Genomic DNA, 20,285 nt, shown 5'->3' with positions numbered 1-20,285 from the left:
CAGTATGCGTTCCACTTGAACCAGCTAGAATACAATTTTTTGGGCGGCTGCTGGAAAACATTGAAAATCCAATTTTAAAAGTAAAATATTGCTCTTTGAAAATTGAATAAATTTCACGAAGGTTACATAAAAGCAACCTGCGCTGTACATGCACTTTTTCTCCTGCTATATTTTCAATAACGAAATCCCTCTTCCCAGGATATGCTCTGCTTATCTCGTCACTATTATAAAAGTCCCTAACTACAGTTAGAGTATCATCGCTCAAAGACAACATATTTACTCTGGTCTCCGGTGTGCTACACGACGAGAAAAAAAATAAAATTAAATACTTGCGGAGCGCAACGACACACAACCGCCTTCGTCAACCACTCGTGATGCATAATCATACAGTTTAGGAGTAAGTTTCCTGTAACAATTACTCCAAACATGGCAATTTGAGCATTCGTGCTTCATTGTATTAAACGTTTCTTCAGTAAGGCAACTGGACAATTTCACTGATTTTCTTGACTGACATATACTTTATCTTATAGACCACTTGAAATAGTCCCTTTGGGTATCATTTAGGTAGAGTGAACAAGGAAAAGGAGACAGATGAATCATAATCAAAAAAGAAAATACAATGAATTACCTGCATCAAAAATATTGAAAACATAAACAAAGCAGGTAACCTATTGTATGGATCGCTGAAAACCAACCTTTTTGAAAAACGACATATTGCTTTGCCGATTTTGGAGAATGAAGTCATCAATAACAACACCAGACTATTCCGATTGAATTATTTTCAACTATTGCGATTCGTAAATTCTTCTAATAAACGAGACCAAACAAACACTCTTGAATAACATTTTCATACTTTTGATTTAATTTGAGCTATTTGAAATAGTGGAGAATAACGTTCATTCCTTATGTGTATGGGCAGAAAACTTGAAATTTTCAAAAAAAATGTAACTCAAAAACGGCTCGATGAACATTTCTAATTTTTTGATATGTTATGTAAAAATATTTGAATTTTCATAAAAAAATATAAAAATATATAGTCGTTGTTGTCCAACATTTAAAAAATCTTAAAAAACGAATATTTTGACCATTTTAGCAAATTTGAGTACACCAATACACCAAACCAAAAATTTTAGTAAGAACTAGAAGTAATAAGCTTTCTATCCATAAAAAAATATTGCAAATCGATCCAGTGGTTCAAAAGTTATGATTTTTTTTAAAATAAAAAATTTCGAAAAATAGCGATTTTTCTGGTAACCCTATATCTAACATGGTCACCCTAACAAAAAAATAAAAAAATACGGGTCTAATTATTTTCGATGAAGAACATACCAAGCGATTTTGAGCAAAATTGGACAACTTTTTTTTCAACTCTATTCTTTTCCCGTGGAATCGCTGTATACATATATATATATATATATATATATATATATATATATATATATATATATATATATATATATATATATATATATATATATATATTTCACACACTATCACACAAGAATAGGTAGACAGCCCAATTTTTGCTAATTTATATTCATTTTCTTCTTCTCTTTACGAGGAAACACATTATGACGAAATTGGAATGCTTTGAAAATCAAAACTCAATTTTTTCGATGAAATAGTTGTTTCGGAGGTATGAATGAAGAATATGAGTTCCGATAGCCGGTGATAGACAGCTTCAAAACTGCAATATATTGATAAGTTAGTTTAGGTGTGTGTCTGTAAGAACAATATTTCACTCACATATTCGTTTTCTTCTCACTTTTTTCCTCTCCGAAACTAGTTCTTCAATGTTCTTCTTATGTGACCTATGTGTGGTAGACCCATTAATGTTAAGTATTTATTCATTAGCTTTAAGTTCATTATGATCAGCACTTACTTGTAGAAATTCAATAGCGTTCTTTTTTAATTTAGCTTACTAATCACTCAACCGTACTATGTTCTTAGGCACCTATAGCAAATTTAGGGTTAAGTATTTAATAATTCAGAACAATTGCATGTGAGTTCATTTTACCTTTCTTTTCATTAACAATAAGCATAAACTAGGCCTAAGTTAAGTAGCAGATAAGTTTAGTTGTCGAATTCACTACGTTTTAATATTATATTGGAAAATATCTCGAATGCACGTGACTATCTGTGTATTTTTGTTTTCCGTTCAGGTTCTGGTATCGTTTTATCCTGCCAAAGATCACCTGACGTTGACAGCTAGGGGCGGTACTGAACTCACTCACGTATATGCCCAGTGGGTTCGTTCATCCTCCCGCCCGTGTAGTTCTGGACCGACCAGATGTCCGAAGGTCCAGTGGAGCTATCTTTACCGCAGGTCGATTTAGGAAGCCATTCTTTGTTTGCACGATTGTTCTCCGAACTTGACCATCCGATGCCTTGGTCACTTCTACTATTCGTCCTCTCAGCCAACCGTTGCGTTTGTTCTCCTCGACGACCAGCACTAGATCTCCTACCTCTAGCGGCTTAACTTGATCGAACCACTTAGTGCGTCTAGTTATGGTGGGTAGGTACTCTCGTATCCACCTACCCCAGAATTGATCCACCAAGTAGTGCGCAAGGCGCCAACTATCCCTCAAACTGTTTCCTACTGAAGTAACCGAAGTTGCTGGTTGAACTATGCCCCTGGTACCAAACAGCAGGAAATGGTTTGGCGTTAAAGCCTCTTGTTCTGCTGAGTCCAATGGGACATACGTTAATGGTCCAGAATTAACAATCGCTTCCGCCTCCGTAGCTACCGTTTGCAAGACTTCGTCGCTTGGATGATGCTGATGATTCGCAATGGCCGACATAGCTGTTTTTATAGAGCGTACCATGCGCTCCCATGATCCCATGACCCATGTGGGGCGCCGATGGTGGATTGAACTCCCAGCTGGTCGCAGAGTTAGTAAAGGTTACTGCACACTCCTCGTTGATGTCTTTGATCTGTTTTGCTAATATGTTGCTGGCTCCCACAAAATTTGTCCCATTGTCACTATAGAATGACTTGGGGGAGCCTCGTCGTGCCACAAATCGTCTTATCGCCATAATGCATGATTGTGTAGAGAGATTGTGAGCCAATTCCACATGTATCGCGCGTACCGTGAGGCACGTGAATAACGTCACCCATCGTTTTACTAAACACCGTCCTTGCTTTACCTGTATCGGCCCGAAGTAGTCCACTCCGGTGTGGGTGAATGGGCGTACGAATCCTGTAACTCTCACTTCTGGAAGGGGTGCCATCATTGGTGATTGTGGTGTAGCCTTTCTAACGCGGCAGTTCCAGCATTGCTTTGACACCCGACGTATAAGGTTCCTTAATCCAGGTATATGAAACTTTTGACGCATCTCGTTACAAACTGTTTCTCCATTAGCGTGTAGGAACAGCCGATGATAGTTCTCGACGAGCAGGTGGGTTGTAGGATTATTTTTCGGTAATAGTATTGGGTACTTTGTATCAGCTGAAACGGTTCGCGCCGCGATGATCCTGCTGTTCATCCTTATGACACCGGTTTTGTCAATGAATGGTGACAGCCCATGTAGCGGGCTACATTTCGGAATTAGAACAGCGCTGTTAGGATTTTTCTGATTATTCTGCAATATTGTAGATTCATCAGGATAACTTTCGGATTGTATCTGCCGCCACATCAAACATTCAGCAGCATGTAGTTCCTTTTGCGACAAGTAATCCGATTTAGACCCCCTTTCTCCTTTGAACAAACGCACTGCGCGTAAGACATAGGCTGCTGTTCTCAGGAGTCGATGCCAGTTAGAGAATCTGGAGACGTCGATCAAAGGTTTCGGCATTATGCGATGGAACAGAAAAACCGCACGTAATTCTATTTCGGTATCCATTTGTTTCTGGGTCGGTTCCTTGAGCCATTGTTCTGTTGGCTTATATAGAAATTCAGGTGCGCTATACCAGATGTTTCTTGGGTCGAAACTTGGCCCATCTTTCCATTTCGTAGCCTTGTCAGCAGCATTTAGTTTTGATGGCACGTAGTGCCATTCATCCACGCTAGTAGAAGTGAGAATCTCTCCCACACGAATCTCTCCCACACGAAAATTGATGATATCTTCTACTGTCGGATCGCAACCAAGAGAGTACAGTTGATGAGTCCGACCACAGAAAGCGCTTTTTAACCTGGAAATCTAATGAGCTCAAAACAGAATCAAGTAATCTGGTTCCGATCATCGCCGCTTGTAGCTCCAGCCGAGGTATAGAAAGTGGTTTTAACGGCGCGACTTTCGTTTTTGCTGCTACCAATGCACACCGTGGTGTGCTGTTATCGATGAGGCGAAAATAGAGAACTGCTGCACTAGCCTCTTCACTCGCATCTACAAACAAGTGTGCCTCAACATATTGGAGCGTAGCACCTTTTACTCCTTTGAAAAAACAGCGTGGAACTGCTACCTCATTCAAGCGCAGCATATACTCACACCAGCACTTCCACTTGTTATGCAGTTCAACTGCGATAGGGTCGTCCCACGCAGTTCCGGATTTCCATATCTGCTGCATCAGGCTTTTCCCATGCACGACGAAAAGAGATATTAAGCCTATAGGGTCAAACAGGGACATAACTGTTCGTAGGACTTGGCGTTTAGTTGGGGTAGTTGACCTAGTGACCAACGTTTTAATCTCTTCATTAAGACCGTTTAAATCAAAGGTGAAGATGTCCTCTTTGGGCTGCCAAATCAGGCCCAATACCCGTTCCAGATCTAAAGTTTTTTCTAGGTTCATGGAAACTTGTTGTAGCGCTTCGCATTCTCCAATGATGTTCAGTACTCTTGTAGAGTTGGAGCTAAAATTTCGGATCTCAAACCCTGCGTGGGAGTGTATGTGTTTTACCTCATGTACCAACGTCACGGCTTCCTCTTCCGTATCTACACTATCTAGAAAGTCGTCCACGTAGTGGTTGTGTATGATTGCACTAGCGGCTCTGGGATAGCTCTCTGCGAACTCCCTGGCGTTAATGTTTTTAACAAACTGCGCCAGACTAGGTGAGCAGGTGGCCCCGAATGTAGCGACATCCATGATGTAGATTTCGGGCTTCGATTCTGGGTTATCACGAAAAATGAAACGCTGCGATTGTTTATCTTCGTTGCGGATGTGGATCTGATGAAACATCTCCTTTATATCTCCTACAATGGCAATGTTTCTCTGCCTGAAGCGTAATAATACTGCCATCAACGCCACCAGGAGATCCGGTCCTTTTAATAGCATGTCATTAAATGACACTCCATCCACGCGAGCTTTAGCGTCCCAAATCAGCCGCAACTTTGAAGGTTTCTTATGGTTTTTCACAATACCTAAAGGCAGGTACCACACTTTCTCCGGGTTTGTAGATTCAATCTCATCCGGTGTAATGCGATGGGCGTATCCTTTGCTCTCATACTCAGATATCTGCTGCTTAACCTTTGATTCAAGGGCTGGATTCTTATTCAACTTTTTCTCTAGCGCTTTCAGCCGTCGTAGTGCCATAGGGTAACTATCAGGGAAGCAGACGTGGTCGTACTTCCACAAGAGTCCCGTTTCGTAAGCCTCATTCACCCGTCGAGTTGTCGCCTGCATGATTAGCCGTGCACGCTTGTCTTCTTCGGCTTCTGGTTTGATAGTCACGGTAGACTCTTCAACGGCGAAGAACTGCTTCATCCAAAGATGTAGTTCACGATTGCCGTTCTCACCGTCCAAATGGAGGCTCAGTTGCTCCATAGTTGATTCGTTGTCCAAGCTCTTCCCGTAGATACACCATCCGAGGCGTGTTTTGGATGCCACTGGTTCGTTGTCTCTACCTTCTCTAACTCGTAATGAAGTTAATAACTTGACGTGCTCTATTCCAATAATTATTCCCGGGGAAGCGTTCGTATAGCTGCGAACAGGCAGGCCCTTCAGGTGCTGATAAGAACGTTGTAATTCATCGTATTCCATCGTTTGAGTCGGTAATCGAAGCTTTCGTACAGTGCGCACGTTGTGGAGAATGAATTCTTTTCCTTCGCCACAGATTACTACACTGATGCGTTGGGATTCCTTTTCCTCTCTTGATATATTACCTGTCCAAGTAAGTGAGAGGCAATCCGTTGGCCCTTTGATACCTAACGACGATGCAATGCTAGATTCTAACAGAGTGGAAGAAGATCCATCATCCAAGAAGGCGTATGTTTGGATTTGTTGGTTATTTCCGTGAATCGTCACCGGCAAGTAACGAAATAGAGAATATTTCATAGAACTGTGCATGTTTTGATGGACAACAGCTTTCGATTTTGCGCCACAGGTTGTTTTCGGGTTCTCCAGCGAAGAAAATCGAGCGGTGTGCAACAGTTTATGATGGTAAATTTCACACCCATCTACGCCACATTCTTTCCTTGCTCGGCATGGCCACTTGCGATGAGGTATCAGACAGCTCCTACATAGGTTTCTTTGCTTGATCACTTTCCACCTATCATCGATCTCTAGTTCTTTGAATTCTGCGCAGTTTGCTATTTTGTGGTTAATTTCCGCGCAGTATAAACATGTTTTGTTTACTGAGTCTGCTTCGTTTTTCTCAGCAATCGAGAGAAGTATCGGCTGAGTATCTTCCGAATGAGTGAACAATTTTGGCTTGTCCTTCCCCGCGTGACCGAATTTGGCGTCAATCGGAAGTGTGACGTCCGAAGCCATCACCACCAATTCGGACATGAATGCGCTGAACGTTGCTAGATTAGCATGCGACCATCTGTTTTTGAAGTAGGACCACTGCATTTTTAGTTGTGGAGGAAGTTTCTCCACTAGCTCGTAAAGCAATGTCGGATTCTCTAAATGATCTGTTAAGTTGGCGATGGACATATGATCTACGACGTTTTGCACAGCCAAACCAAATGTGATTTGAGAATGCAGGTTCTCGGCCTTCGGAGACGGAACCGCTCTGAGTTTTCGCAAAAGTGAATGGATAAGAATATCTGGCCGACCGTACAACCTCTGCAACACGTTGATGACGTATGGCACCGATTGTGGCATCAGCAGTCTGCTTCTCACTGCCTCTAGGGCATTTCCTTGGAGGCACCGTTGAAGTCTTGCCAGGTTCTCCGCATCGCTAAATCCACATGCCTCTGTAGAATTACGGAACGAACTGTAAAACAAAGGCCACTCTTGTGGATCCCCGGAAAACATTGGAAGCTCGCGTGGCATAACTTGTCTTGCCGCTAGCTGTTCACTCGAGGGGCCACGATGTTCACTTGACTGTTGAAACTGTTGTTCCTGTGGCTGATGTTGATGCTGTTGAAACTGACTAGCTGCAGAGTTACCGAAGTATGCAGAACAGGATGTTGGTTGGAAAGCATTCCCTTGCATCTGGACGGGTGCAATACTGTGTGTAGTTTGATTCGGGGCGTTCGAATTCGTTGACATGCCGTAGTTGCTGAAGGGCATCGTTACTACTCCTGCTGAACATGGAACTGGGTTGCAGCCTTGTTGACGCACACCACTGACACCCGTACTGATGATTTTGTTGTTTATCCAAGTGGAGCTACAGTCGGAACTTAGCACAGCTTTGTACATCGCAGAGTTTTGAGACGAAACCGGGTATGTTTCGACCGCACGTGTTGTTGTTGGCGCCAAAACTAAGTTTGTTGAACTTATTGGTATGGATGTAACCACCCCCGTATTGTCCATAAGAGACACATTATCATATAGCCTACTTAGCGCCGATACTGCCACGCCAGTGTGTACGGATTTTTTAATGGCACGATGCGGTACACTGCTTATAATTACCTCATTAGTAAAGCCAGTGGATACACTGCTTGTAACTAAACTATCAAGTCCTGTTGGTGCATTGCCGGTATAAGGTGTAATGGACCCATTATTACACACAACTGGTGTGTAGCTGAAACCGCTCAACGATGAACTTTTGACGATTGAGTTCGTAGGGAACGCAAGAGACGATTTGGGGGGGAAGCTCGTGACAATTGAAGGAACACTTCCGCTATTCCCTACTGGGGCAGAGCTGAGACCAACCGAAACTCCACGCGGTGAATCACATCTGGGTAACAAAGGAGTACTCACCGGTGGTTGGTTAATCGATATTTCGGTGCATGATACGTATTTACCAGGAACATTAGTCTCCGCCCCACAGAGCGCCATTATAGTAGCCTCCCAAGTAACAATTCTCATGCTTGTTAGATTTATTTAATTCTTATAGCGGATTTATGACAGCAGTCACCATGGCTAGTTGCTCAGATTTATTGGCGATCTTATTGCTATCAATAAACCTCTAATAAACCTGTTCGAAAAGCTTCAAACGTCAAATGCCGACTGGTCTTGTTAGCAGCTCTACGGTTGTAACGAAGAGCATAATAAGTCTAATTTTTAAAGCTTGATCAAAGCCATAATTTTGGGTCGTAATGTGGTCAAATGAATAACCCCAATAAGAATATTTACATTACAAAGGGTTTATAACGGTGTTTAATAGGAGCAACATTTTTCTGATCGAAATCTATGATGGCCATATTGGAAATGGAGAACCATCCTCAAGGCAGTGAAATTTATCACTGGAATTTATGATTAGACGGTGTTTTCGCCGCAAAAAGACACGTTTTTGGTAAAGGATATAAAAAACAAACATATCTGGGTGTAATATCAATTAGTTTAGTGAAGATTCACGTTATTGATATAATAATAATTTTAAATTCATTGCCCAAAACTATATTATTTTGCGGGCGCGTAGTGCTTAATCTCATTTTTGCACTAGCTTTCACCATGAAATCGAGCGCGCACCTCGTTTCCATGAAAGTACATTGGTGAAAAAACTTAAAAAAGTATTATTTTGTAGTCATCCTCATCATGATTTTCATCAACACTTTAGTTTGTTATTATTTGTTTGCTGCTGCTGCCGCAGCCAAATTCCCTTTTTTGCGGGCGGCTTAAAACGGATTTTTATATACTCTTATAAGAGGTTTATAGTGGTAATCTAGAGAGGGCCACTTGGACATATCTTACTCTTATAGTGGTCATCAGAAGGTAATCCTGTAGTAATGGGTTTTATTGTCAGTTCTTGTAATTCGATCTTGAAAACCATTTCTAGAGCGGAATAAAACTTGAAATGTTACTTGGGCTCCGCAGAGTTCGGTGTGGAAGTCGATGCTGGACCGGTAGCGACTGTTGAAGGAACGTTACCAATATTTGTTGTTGCAACGTCTGGGGCGTTCGTTGTTGACGTCGCACTGGGAACTAATGCTGAAGACGCTGACGGTTGGGCTGCCTCTGCGAATACGACCACTGCTGGCATGCTGCTGGATGGCGCTATTACAAATTGTTTTGATGCGCCTACTTCCTGACCACTAAGCCATGAGCGTACTTTCTCGCGACTGGCTCGGCTGCTCAGTCTTGACCTCCTACTTGCACCATCCTCTGCGTCGTCTGTTTTCGTTTTTAGTTTTCGTACAATTTGCATCTTATCTTCTATCTTTTTCTATTCTATCTTCTATATATATTTTTTTTCTTCCTGAGCAATGGAGGGGAATCTGCTCAACAGACATCCTGGGTTGACCAGGAAGTGCGGGTTTAGGGATCACCGAGGGAGGCAGGACTACATCCCCGACCCGCTAAACCGTTTCCATTGCCGCCAAGCCCATAGTCCCTTCGGTACAACCGGAAAGTAATGCTTCAAAGAGGGGCCAGTGCACAACGCACCCTCGAGGTTAGCAGCGTGTCCTTGCAGCACCAAACATCGTAACTCGCTTTTTTAGAAGAACACCACGGTATCGTGCCAGCGCGTTGCCGGCTTTCCAGATGGCCTTACCACGCCCTATGTCCTCGGAAGGTGGAAAGGGTCGACTTCGCGCCTGCTTCCCTCTGCACGACTGGTATCAAGAATGATGATGCCGCGTGCACCCCAAATTGACCTTTCTGCGATAGGGCCTATTCGCCAGCACACAGAGGGACTTGCCGACGCGGTGCCTACGCCTGCCCCAGCCTAGACGAGGACCCCTTTCCGTCCTCGACCACCGGTATGACCCATGAAGCCGACTCCGATCCCTTGGACCACCTTTTATTTGCGCCTGAACTAGCCATTCTTGAGTCCACGCGCCACCTTCTGTGTAGCTCCGAGACGATTTGAGCGATAGCCGATAAAACGGCGCTTCAGCCAACTTCATCTTTACACATCCTCCGAACTAGGTTGTTCGGGGTAGTGTCCAGACCACATGTGGCAAGCATGTGGTCATGCATTGCGCGAAAACGTGAGCACACGAACAACACGTGTTCCGCCGTTTCCTCTGGGGTGCTTGCTGTTCACAGCTTTGCTGGAACAAATCAAATAATTGGGAGGGTTCGTGCAGCATTGTGCCTTATGTCCCTCCAATCCGCAGCGTCGGCAGAGATTGCTTCTGTCAGGGCCTTTGCAGTCCGATTGCTTGTGCCCCGGTTCCAGGCACTTGAAGCAAACTTCGGGTTGCTCGTATATGCCCACAGGGCACACCGACCATCCCACCTTGACGCTCCCTAACTTGACTACCTTGGATGCGTCCGCTGCAGATAGCCGAACCAATGCTACCTGCGTCCCTGCCGGACCTTTCCGTAGCCGAACGGCTGCGGTGGGCGTCTCCACTTCACACTGTCGCCGCAGTGCCGTGACGAGCTCTTCGACTTATGATCCAAGGAATATCCAACAAAAGTCATTTTGTGGGAGACAGGGTTGAGTTTCTTACGCCGTTATTTCGGGACATGGACATAAGCTTGAGATCCAAATACGCGCAGATGCTTCATGTCAGGCTTTCGTTCGTACCATATTCCATGAGGAGTGGTGCCAACAGATGACGACGGAAGAACGTTTTGAAGATATACTGCCGTATTCATAGCTTCTGCCCAAAACCGATTGTTCAGTTTCGCATCCATGAGCAAGCATCTTGTCATCTCAGAAAGGTATCTGTTTTTTCGTTTAGCAACACCATTGGATTGTGGCGAAAAACTTGTAGTGTACTGCGCTAGAATCCCATTCTGTTGATAAAACCTTTGTAGAGCTGAACTTGTATACTCTCCACCATTATCCGATCGAATGGCCCTTGGAACTCGACCATGTTGCGTCTTAACCATTTCAACGTATTCTTGAATCTTTTCTGGTACATCGGACTTCTTTTTCAAAAAATATAGTACACAGAAACGGCTATGGTCGTCTATCATTGTAACAAAATATTTGAATCCACTTAACGAAGACAATTGTTGGGCCGCAAACATCCGTGTGAATCAGGTCCAATACCTTTGTTGATTTCTTCTCAGTGGACTTCGGAAACGGCTTCCGCGTTTGTTTTCCTTCCAGGCAAGGTTCGCACACTTCATGTATGCCACAATCATGTACTTGAATTCCACTCGCCAAATCCTTACTGATGATCTGTTGAATAACGCTTGCTTCTCGGTGACCTAAACGCCTATGCCATGTGTGCTGACAGCTTCTACCTTGAGAGCAGTTTCACCGACGACGGAATCTGCCTCGTGTAGTTTTCTAGCGTAATCCAGAACTTTTCCTTTGACGAAATTCATCTTCATCGTTGTCGTTGTCCTTCAAAACCAGCAGCGCCGTCCGAATGCTCACGAAAGACAGCGGAAGACTTCGCAGTAGAATCGCCACTTGAACATCTTCTCCCAAATCTTTACCTGCACCTTGGAGTCTTGAGAATAGCTCCTCCAGCTCGTAAATGTGTGCTTCAAGATCTCCACCTTCTACAAGCTTCTTATCACAGACTTGGCAGATGAGTGATATTCGTGAACATATTGTTGTCTTCTGGTGCTGTTCTTTCAACCGACTCCAGGTTTCCTTTGCAGTTGTGGCATCTCGAATAAGCGGATGTTGACGTTTTTCCACCAGTAAAGCAATCGTCGCTCGAGTCTCTCGTCCCCTGTAGTCCATCCATTAGTGACCGGGTTTGGAGCTGCATCAACGACGTACTTCCACAAGTCTTCACGTACCAATAACATTTCTGCTTCAAATGACCACTGAGAGTAGTTTTCGTTCGTGAGTTTTTCAATACCGAGTTTTGACTCCATTTCGCTTCGGTTTTCTAGCGAGATTCACCTTAAAAAACTTATTACTCCTAGCTCTAGCTGGGTCCACAACCTCTTAGAGTTAAGGGAAAAATGCGTGTAGATGGAGATGGAGAACAATGGAATGAAATTTATTTGTCTGACATTTATACAGATAGATAGATGATTGAATATTTTATTGCAAGCTACTATGATGCGTATCTTCAACAGTTACCCGCGAGGTGAAAAGGCGTAAGGGCTTATTACGGACTTCGTAATCAGCTTAAGACCCGTAGTCTGCAAACAAAAACAAAACTCGCGCTGTATACTACTCTGATTCTTCCGGTGGCTTTATACGGCCATGAGACATGGACGTTAAAAGAGGCTGATCGGAGAGCTTTCGGAGTGTTTGAGCCTCGGGTTGAGCGTAAGGTGCTGCGGACAATACTCGGCGGTAAACAGGAGAACGGTATCTGGCGCAGGGACGGGAACGGTTGACATTTCTTTTTATCATTCAATCTGCCACAAAGTAAGAGAAAAACAAAACCACGGCAGCCGCAGCAGCAGCCACGACCAAGCAGACGACAGTCAGCACATGATTTTATTATTTTCTCTCCCCACAATTAATGTTTCTGTACGCTCATTTCACGACGTATGACCGTTTTTAGTGGTAAATGATTATTTCTTTACTCCTTGCTCATTTTAGAGACTAGAACTAATGAATTAGTACCAACGGCTAGCATTCTTTCTAGGCTTTGCGCCACAGGCAATTAAACTCGATTCTGTTCTGTTTGCGCTGCGCACGAACCGAAACAAGAAATCTGCTAACTGCACCGACGGCTCGACTCTCACGCAGCAGCAGGCAGGAGCATACGAACAGTTTGCCTCATCGGTAAAAAAAATGTCACAATGAGGCGTACATTTTTTTTGGAAAACTGTTTCGGTTTGTGCGGTGCGTGAAATTTAACCGGATAAAATGTAAACATTCGCATAATCACAGTGTTTTACTGTACATTTCCGAACACTGATCTGGCGGCGTCGCATGAATCACGAATTGTACCAGGTGTATAAAGGGCTGGATATTATCAAGCTTATACAACACGGCAGACTACGGTGGGCTGGTCACGTTGTTCGTATGCCGGAAGAACGTCAAACGAAGATAATATTTAGTAGAGAACCCGGAAAAGGCTGCAGACTTCGTGGAAGGCCGCGTACACGATGGCTTTTTGCAGTTGAAGAGGACCTGAGGGCGCTCAATGTTCAGGGCGACTGGAAGCTATTGGCCCAGGATCGAGTCCAGTGGAGAAGGATAGTCCATTCGGCGTAGGTTCATCGAAGAGCCCATCAAGTATCAAGTAAGATGCATCACAATCGTGTTATACAGGAGTATATGCACTATAAGATGCATTCGACCGGAAGATTAGATAAGCATTCACTCCCTAATTGTTTATATTCGATGAAACTTTTCTTAAAATCTATTTCATAACAATCTCAATACCTCTCAATCTGCAAAAATAACAACGTTCATTTGGCTCACGTTTTGACAGTTCTCAATGGCCGCTTTCGCATATCTCTCATTATAGGATCCCTAGGCTGCACCTTTGACTTTTTTCAAACATATTTAAATGGAATACTGCTGGAAAAATCAGCAAGTTTCTTCTATTCTGCTGCAGATTCAACAAACTAAAATAGTGTTCGAAACTTTTCAATCAAACTGAATCACTTCTAAATAAATGCACCGAACAATTTTAATCATTGCTGATTTATCTCTTACTAAACAAAATTTGTTTAGTTAATTTTGTAATATGTCTTGAGTTAAATCAGCAGTAATTCAAATTGTAAGAGGCATTCATTCTAAATTTGAATCTTAGACATGCATTTCCCTAGCACGCCATAAATAGTAGATTCCTTATTATACCTAACAGTTGAGATTCAAAGCTTAATATTCTTCATCTCCGAATATTATCTAAAACGCAAGACCCAACCTCCTTGCAAACTCGTAGTAGTGAATTCAAATATGTTCTGAAAAAAGTTTGTAATGTGCCAGGCTTCCTTCCCAATATTGGAGTGAAGTCTTAGGATAGTTTTTCAACCTCCGCTCAAGCCTTAAACCATGCTTAAGAATATGGGTAAGTACCGCTTAAGAGTTTAAGAGGTGACGAAATAGCCCTTGTTCATTAAAGGACACGCCTAATTTGAAGTAATCTCCGTAATTTGAGATAGCGTATATAGCTAAGAATAGCAACATATAGGGATATACAGTATCACTGGTAAGGTTAGACAATAAATACTTACGGTTAGGAGAATTATCCCTGCTGGAATGTTTATTTTCAGCAGATTGTGATTTTGTTAAAACTTTTAAAGTTTCCATGAAGATCTAGAAAAAAAACATTAGTACTGGTTGAACAGAAATTTAAATTGCCTATATTGATATATTTCCTACCTGTTTTTGAACAAAATAACAATTCAACTATTTTGAATATGAAGATAAATTTTGAATTAAGTCTTCATAATTATTGTTCTCCCATTCTCTAATCTAGTTTACAGAGTTTACAGACTTCAGGCAGAACGAGAACAATCGGAACAATCAGATATTCAGAAGTCCAAAATATGTATAATAAAAATAATCCAAAAAGCTATTTTTCTATTCTGTCATTTCTGTCAGAAACCATACACCGAAGAAAAAATAAATCAACACTGTTAGATGACTTTACCCATTAATGGGTACTATAGATAGTAGAATCTATAGATGAGCGAAAGCATGGCTGTGTCGATTTTTTTGCCCGTGCACACCCGCATATGACGTCACAGCCCTTTACGTTTCCATTGAAATCGTGACGTCATGCTCGTTTGGAGACACGTTTGACAGTTCGTTTGGAGACAGAGGATTTATCTTCGCTCATCTATATATTCCACTATCTATAATGGGTACTATGTTATTGTTGATATTATTCCCACCGTGAAAAATTCACCCATTTTCCTTAAAAAGCGCCACTACCCATTAAAATGGGTAGTGCCATTTTTTCAAGAAAATGGGTGAATTTTTCACGGTGGGAATAATATCAACAATAACATAGTACCCATTAATGGGTAAATTCATCTAACCGTGAAGAGTTCAAAATATAAGATACACACTAATTTGACTCAACCCAGTGGTTGGATTTTAACCATTTTAACAGGGAGTTACACGGTTAGATGCATTTACCCATTAATGGGTAGTCTGTTATTGATGGTATTATTCGAGCCGGTGACAAGCGTGGTGTCATCATCATTAATAGACATAGCCCGCTGTCATCATTGAAACGCAGTATGAAAAAAAATTATAGCCCGGGACATCCTGGCTACGATCTGGCGATGGGCTAAACAATAGGATGTCAATAGCCTGGTATTATTCCCACCGTGAAAAATTCACCCATTTTCTCGTAAAAGTGCCTCTCCCCATCGATTGGCTGCTGTTTTTGACGGTTCGATTGGCGGCACATACCTATCCGCGTTTCTCTTTATTCAGGCCTCTACACTGCTAAAAAAGTTTACACACAAAAGACTTTGAAGTATGCTTTTTTGACTATAAAGTATTCAATTATGACTTCAAAGTACTCTCTTTCGTGGGAGAATGGGACTACACATAAAAAGGAATAAATATTTTACACAATTATGACTATCTTTTATTCACAAATGAATAACATTTATGCATAAAAACAGGAAAGTGTGTAGAACTTATTCTTTTTATGCGTCAAATTTTACTCCTTTTGTGGGTAGTCCCATTCTCCCGGGAAAATGTGTATTTCTGCCCAAAAGAGCATACTTTCAGCTGTGCGTGTAGGTACTCCCATTGAACTTCAAAAAATGGGTAAATTCCACCCTTTGTTTCGCTGTTGAAAATGTATGAAATTTACCCATTTTTGCCTTTCTCGTACAACAAAGTTGTACCGTTGAACCGAAAGGCTACACTGTTAGATGAATTTACCCATTAATGGGTACTATGGTATTGTTGATATTATTCCCACCGTGAAAAATTCACCCATTTTCTTTAAAAAGCGCCACTACTCATTAAAATGGGTAGTGGCACTTTTTCAAGAAAATGGGTGAATTTTTCATGGTGGGAATAATATCAACAATAACATAGTACCCATTAATGGGTAAAGTCATCTAACCGTGTATCATTTCACTCTGAAAACGAACTTTTTACAGGAACATCTGTTAGTAAAGTTTCTTATACCATTCGACTCAGTTTGATGAATCGAGATGATGTCTGTGTGTGTATGTTTGTGTGTCTGTATGGGCATTTTTTCAACCTCAAAAACTCACACGATTTTCATGTACTTAGACTTAACTGATTTTATCACAACAAGTTGCATTCCGCAGAGCCACTCTTCTAATTACATGCTATTTAATTTCATCAAGATTGATTAATGCGTTCGCAGCTGACAAGGAAAATGGTTTAGGCAGTTTTCCATTTTTTCCCATATAATCGGGACTACGAGCATTGAACAGCTACCATGATATATAATATAAATTACGTTCGCTCAATGGGTTAGAAACCTCGCTACGGCAATATCGATAACGCTCGATAACTCAACGAGCAAAGCTTTTCAAAGCTTGCAATGTGGAACGTGTTGAACACGAAAACTAATCGACGAACAACGCACGCGCTTTAAGGTGAGTTACGGCGGCGTCCAAAAATGGCAGCCACAATGGCCGTGCTATCTCTCACCTCGCGTTTTTGCTCGCACAAATGTGAATATTTAGGCGGTTAGCACATCTGGAAACCATTTTTTCATGTATGCTGCAAGTGAGCAAAAGTGAAAAACTACTTTTTGCTTTTGTCTGTCGTTTACTTTTCAAGTTATGTGCCCTCAAAAGTGCTATGTAGATTTGAAATTGGGCTCCAACGCGATTCACCTTAAAGTTTAGAGCGGACTCGATGTTGATTATTGCCATTATACTTTATCGGAGCATTCGCACCAACACAGTTGTAAGTTTCATCGTTGGCAACAGAAATTGCACTCGATAACGACACGATTAACTGCTGGTTCGTACGTTCGTGGCCATGGTGGTGTTTGCGTTTGTTTTGTGTCATACATTGGAAGGGGAAAAAGAGGGGTTTCATTGACGCTTCAACATGCTGTTTGGTTTGGGTGGTGTGGTGTTATGGGGAAGTTTGGGTGATTTCAAGGGCAAATTTGAATATAGTTTTCGTTTTATACATCTCCTTATTTCCATATTATATTATGTATGCGGTTTTGTTAGTCTTCTATTTATATTTAGGAATCGTTCAAAAATTGCATCGAGGCCTTGGCGAAGGGGGTTGGGGGTGTCGTTGGTTGAATAATCTTAAATGTATTTGACGTCATATTCTAGTCGACCTTGAGAATTATTGGCTTAATTTTCAAAATGTTCGTGTACATTTCATTTTTAACCCTAGAAGTCTTGGAGACCCATGATGTTATATATACACAGAGAAAAAAATAATTGTGTTTTTGAGAACATTACGGTGTCATTTTAAAAGTTGCACAATTTTGGTAGTTTTGAGTAGTAAAACTATTACTGCGACAACAAAACTTTTAATTTAACAGTTTTTCTCTCAACAAAACATTCTAATTTTGAAAGTGATATTTTTCTAGTAAAAGTTTGGAAGTTTTCAAATGATTTCCCCATCTTCTTGGAATTTGGCAACATTGGCGATAAATTTATTCCATCTGGCAACTGACTGAAATGTCAGTTGCAGCTAACCGAGAAAAAAGTAAAAACACGCGAAAAAGATCTCGGCATATAAAACCTCTTTAAAAACCAGTTCTAATTATGAAAACATGCGGTGTTTATCCGGTAGGTATCAAAAACTTATTATTATTGTATAGCAGCTTGATATTATCTATACATTTATGTCTTTCTTTCCAGTATCCTGATGTACCCAACGCCGAACCAAAGCAGCAAGCACCAACCGTTGCAAGAGTAAACAACTATATTCCGTAAATTAAACACATTACCCACCAACAAGGTTTGTGTTACAATCTTACAATCCTTTGTGCACAGGTGGTAAATTCCGGCTTATAGGACAATCCTACAAACCGATGCGCAAGCATCCACAGAAAGCCGCTTTCAGTCGTCATCAGGTACTGGTCGACATTTTCCCATTCATCATTCTTAGCAGTTCCATCGTCGATTAGGTTTCGGAATGTATATATCCTGCTGCAGGTACGTAATTTGTAATTTTTTAACGATAACGAATCCTGACGATTATTAATTTTCAGGTCAATGAAGAAAGGCAAACCCAAGTAACACCAAGCATTACACTGCCGTAAAAAACCTTCCGAAGTTCATTAACTTGCCTTATGAAATTTAGCCACAAGGAAAAGGAATGAAAATCATAAGGTAGCTTTATGAAATGGGATGAACTTTGGATGAATTTGAACTAAATGAATACATTTGTTTTTCATAAGATCGCCATAGAAATCCATAGAGCCACCTTATGAAATTTCATAAGTCTGTGTAATGGAATTCTTATGATCACAGCAAGAAAATATTTTTGTTAAATACATGGAATAAGAATGATTTTCGGATGTACGTAGCATATAATTTAATTGAGATCCAGATCTATTCAGCTGAACTACGATCTATGTTAGGGTCTGTTCACAAATTACGTAACGCTTCTAGGGGGAGGGGGGAGGTCCAACTTGCGTTATACTTTGTTACACTAAATGGTGGGGGAGGGGGTGGGTACTACCAAATGTTACGCATAACGCGAATAAAAATTTATTTGAATGTCTTTTTTTTTAAATCACTGGTTGAAGTAATAGCTATTCATCGTTATAGTATATTAGTCATTATCGAAATCAAGCATGCTGATAATGCTGATATAGCGTAAAAATACTAAGCGAATATTGTATTTCTCGACACCACAGTTCCGCAAAACTATGTAAATGGTTATAATCGCAAATTCTATTTTAGTTTCTACTAGCTGCATCCTTGATATCCTTGATTTTTGATCATGACCCTATTCTAACAGTGTTCAAAAAATACCAAAACCCAAATGCTTCAGAGAAGGAAAAAAAATCTGCCTGTAAAATTTTCACAGTTACGCGTTACATGGGGGAGGGAGGGGGTATCAAAAATGTTACTTTTTGTTACGAGGGGGAGGGAGGGGGTCAAAAACTCGGATTTTTGCGTTACGTAATTTGTGAACATACCCTTAAACATTAATTAAATTATTAAAAGGTGCAAATAAAAAAATGAAAAATTAAATTGAAATTAAGTAGATTTGAAACAAAAAAAAATCAAATTAAAATCAATTGATGGTAATGGCTGTGTTACTGCTCGTCCGTTTTGATCGAATAATCAATATCAACTATGGATTGGAAAAGGTGACCCATTTTTTCTTGACTGTCGATATTTAATTCTAGCGACATTGCTTTTCTATTGATGGTCATCACGAAACGACGAGGAGGGTCCTGTAGAAACTAGTGGCCGGGAATCCATTCGTAGACAACGAAAGTATCTGTAGAAAGAAAAAATTTCAAAATTAAAATGTATGTAAACATGGATTCAGTTTGAGGATTGCGCGCATATCAAATTCTAATTGCAGCACTTTATAATCATTTTTATTACATAATACTTACGTAAACAACGTAAACAGTCCCAATGCCTCAATCCGATTATAATAACGGAGGCACGGCAAATGCTGGGTAAAGGTAGCCTCACACCTCGAATTTGGTCAGCGGATTTTTCCCCATGTGTTTTTGCATATGCGATGTTTTCGGAATATGGGCACGGAAAATAAAATCCCGGCCCCCTTTAAAATACACGGGGGCAAAAATCCGGCGGAAAATTTTCCCGGAGTGTAAGGTAGCCTTAAAGCGTACCATTGGTACTTCGCGTACCTGAAGGAATAAAATAGACCCCATCTCGTGGTCCTTAGCCTCTTACCCAGCAACTCCTATCCCTACCTCCCCGTGGTGCTGGCCGGGATACGAGCAAACTTAGGGAAGATCGGGTAGCCAACCTCGGTGGGAACTTTGGTCGTATGCTGACAGGGAAGGGGGGGTTTGCCCCTCTCCGGAGGTGCAAATCTTACTGAGTGTCTGTTCTCCATGTCAGGATCGGCTCACAACAGCGTCTGTTCTCCTTGTTAGGGGCGGCTGATCATCGCCGCCTCCAAGAATATGGCCATTCGCAGCACCTACTTCCAACACAGCCTCCCGTATCGGTACACCTGGAGATCACCACTGCAGACAGAATCACAAATCGACCACGTTCTGATTGATGGAGGGCACTTCTCCGACATTATCGACGGCAGGACATATCGTGGCGC

At 41.5% G+C, this 20,285-nt stretch overlaps 1 protein-coding gene and 1 long non-coding RNA gene across 4 annotated transcripts in view; one reads left to right on the top strand and one right to left on the bottom strand.

The window, feature by feature from the left end:
• The window catches only part of LOC134211782 (transmembrane and coiled-coil domains protein 2), a 215,795-nt gene extending 201,150 nt beyond the window's left edge, over positions 1-14,645 (bottom strand). Inside the window, exons 1-2 of one of the 3 annotated variants that reach the window (XR_009979097.1) lie at positions 14,421-14,645; positions 14,273-14,354 (exon numbers count right to left, since the gene is read on the bottom strand). Coding sequence is in view for 2 of the 3 variants with exons in the window: in XM_062689003.1 (XP_062544987.1) it covers positions 14,273-14,348 (76 nt within the window). In the remaining variant the exon portion in view is untranslated. The remainder of the gene's footprint in view (positions 1-14,272; positions 14,355-14,420) is intronic. The other 2 variants (XM_062689003.1, XM_062689002.1) reach the window with 2 other exon arrangements.
• A 3,014-nt stretch (positions 14,646-17,659) lies between these two features.
• Positions 17,660-18,537, top strand: LOC134215958 (uncharacterized). Its single transcript, XR_009980391.1, has 3 exons — positions 17,660-17,803; positions 17,876-18,172; positions 18,229-18,537. It is a non-coding gene; the product is annotated as an uncharacterized LOC134215958 (long non-coding RNA).
• Positions 18,538-20,285: the final 1,748 nt, after the last annotated feature.

Source organism: Armigeres subalbatus, chromosome 2, assembly GCF_024139115.2.
Source record: "Armigeres subalbatus isolate Guangzhou_Male chromosome 2, GZ_Asu_2, whole genome shotgun sequence".
Taxonomy (NCBI): domain Eukaryota; kingdom Metazoa; phylum Arthropoda; class Insecta; order Diptera; family Culicidae; genus Armigeres; species Armigeres subalbatus.
This window is presented reverse-complemented; position numbering and strand designations above follow the sequence as displayed.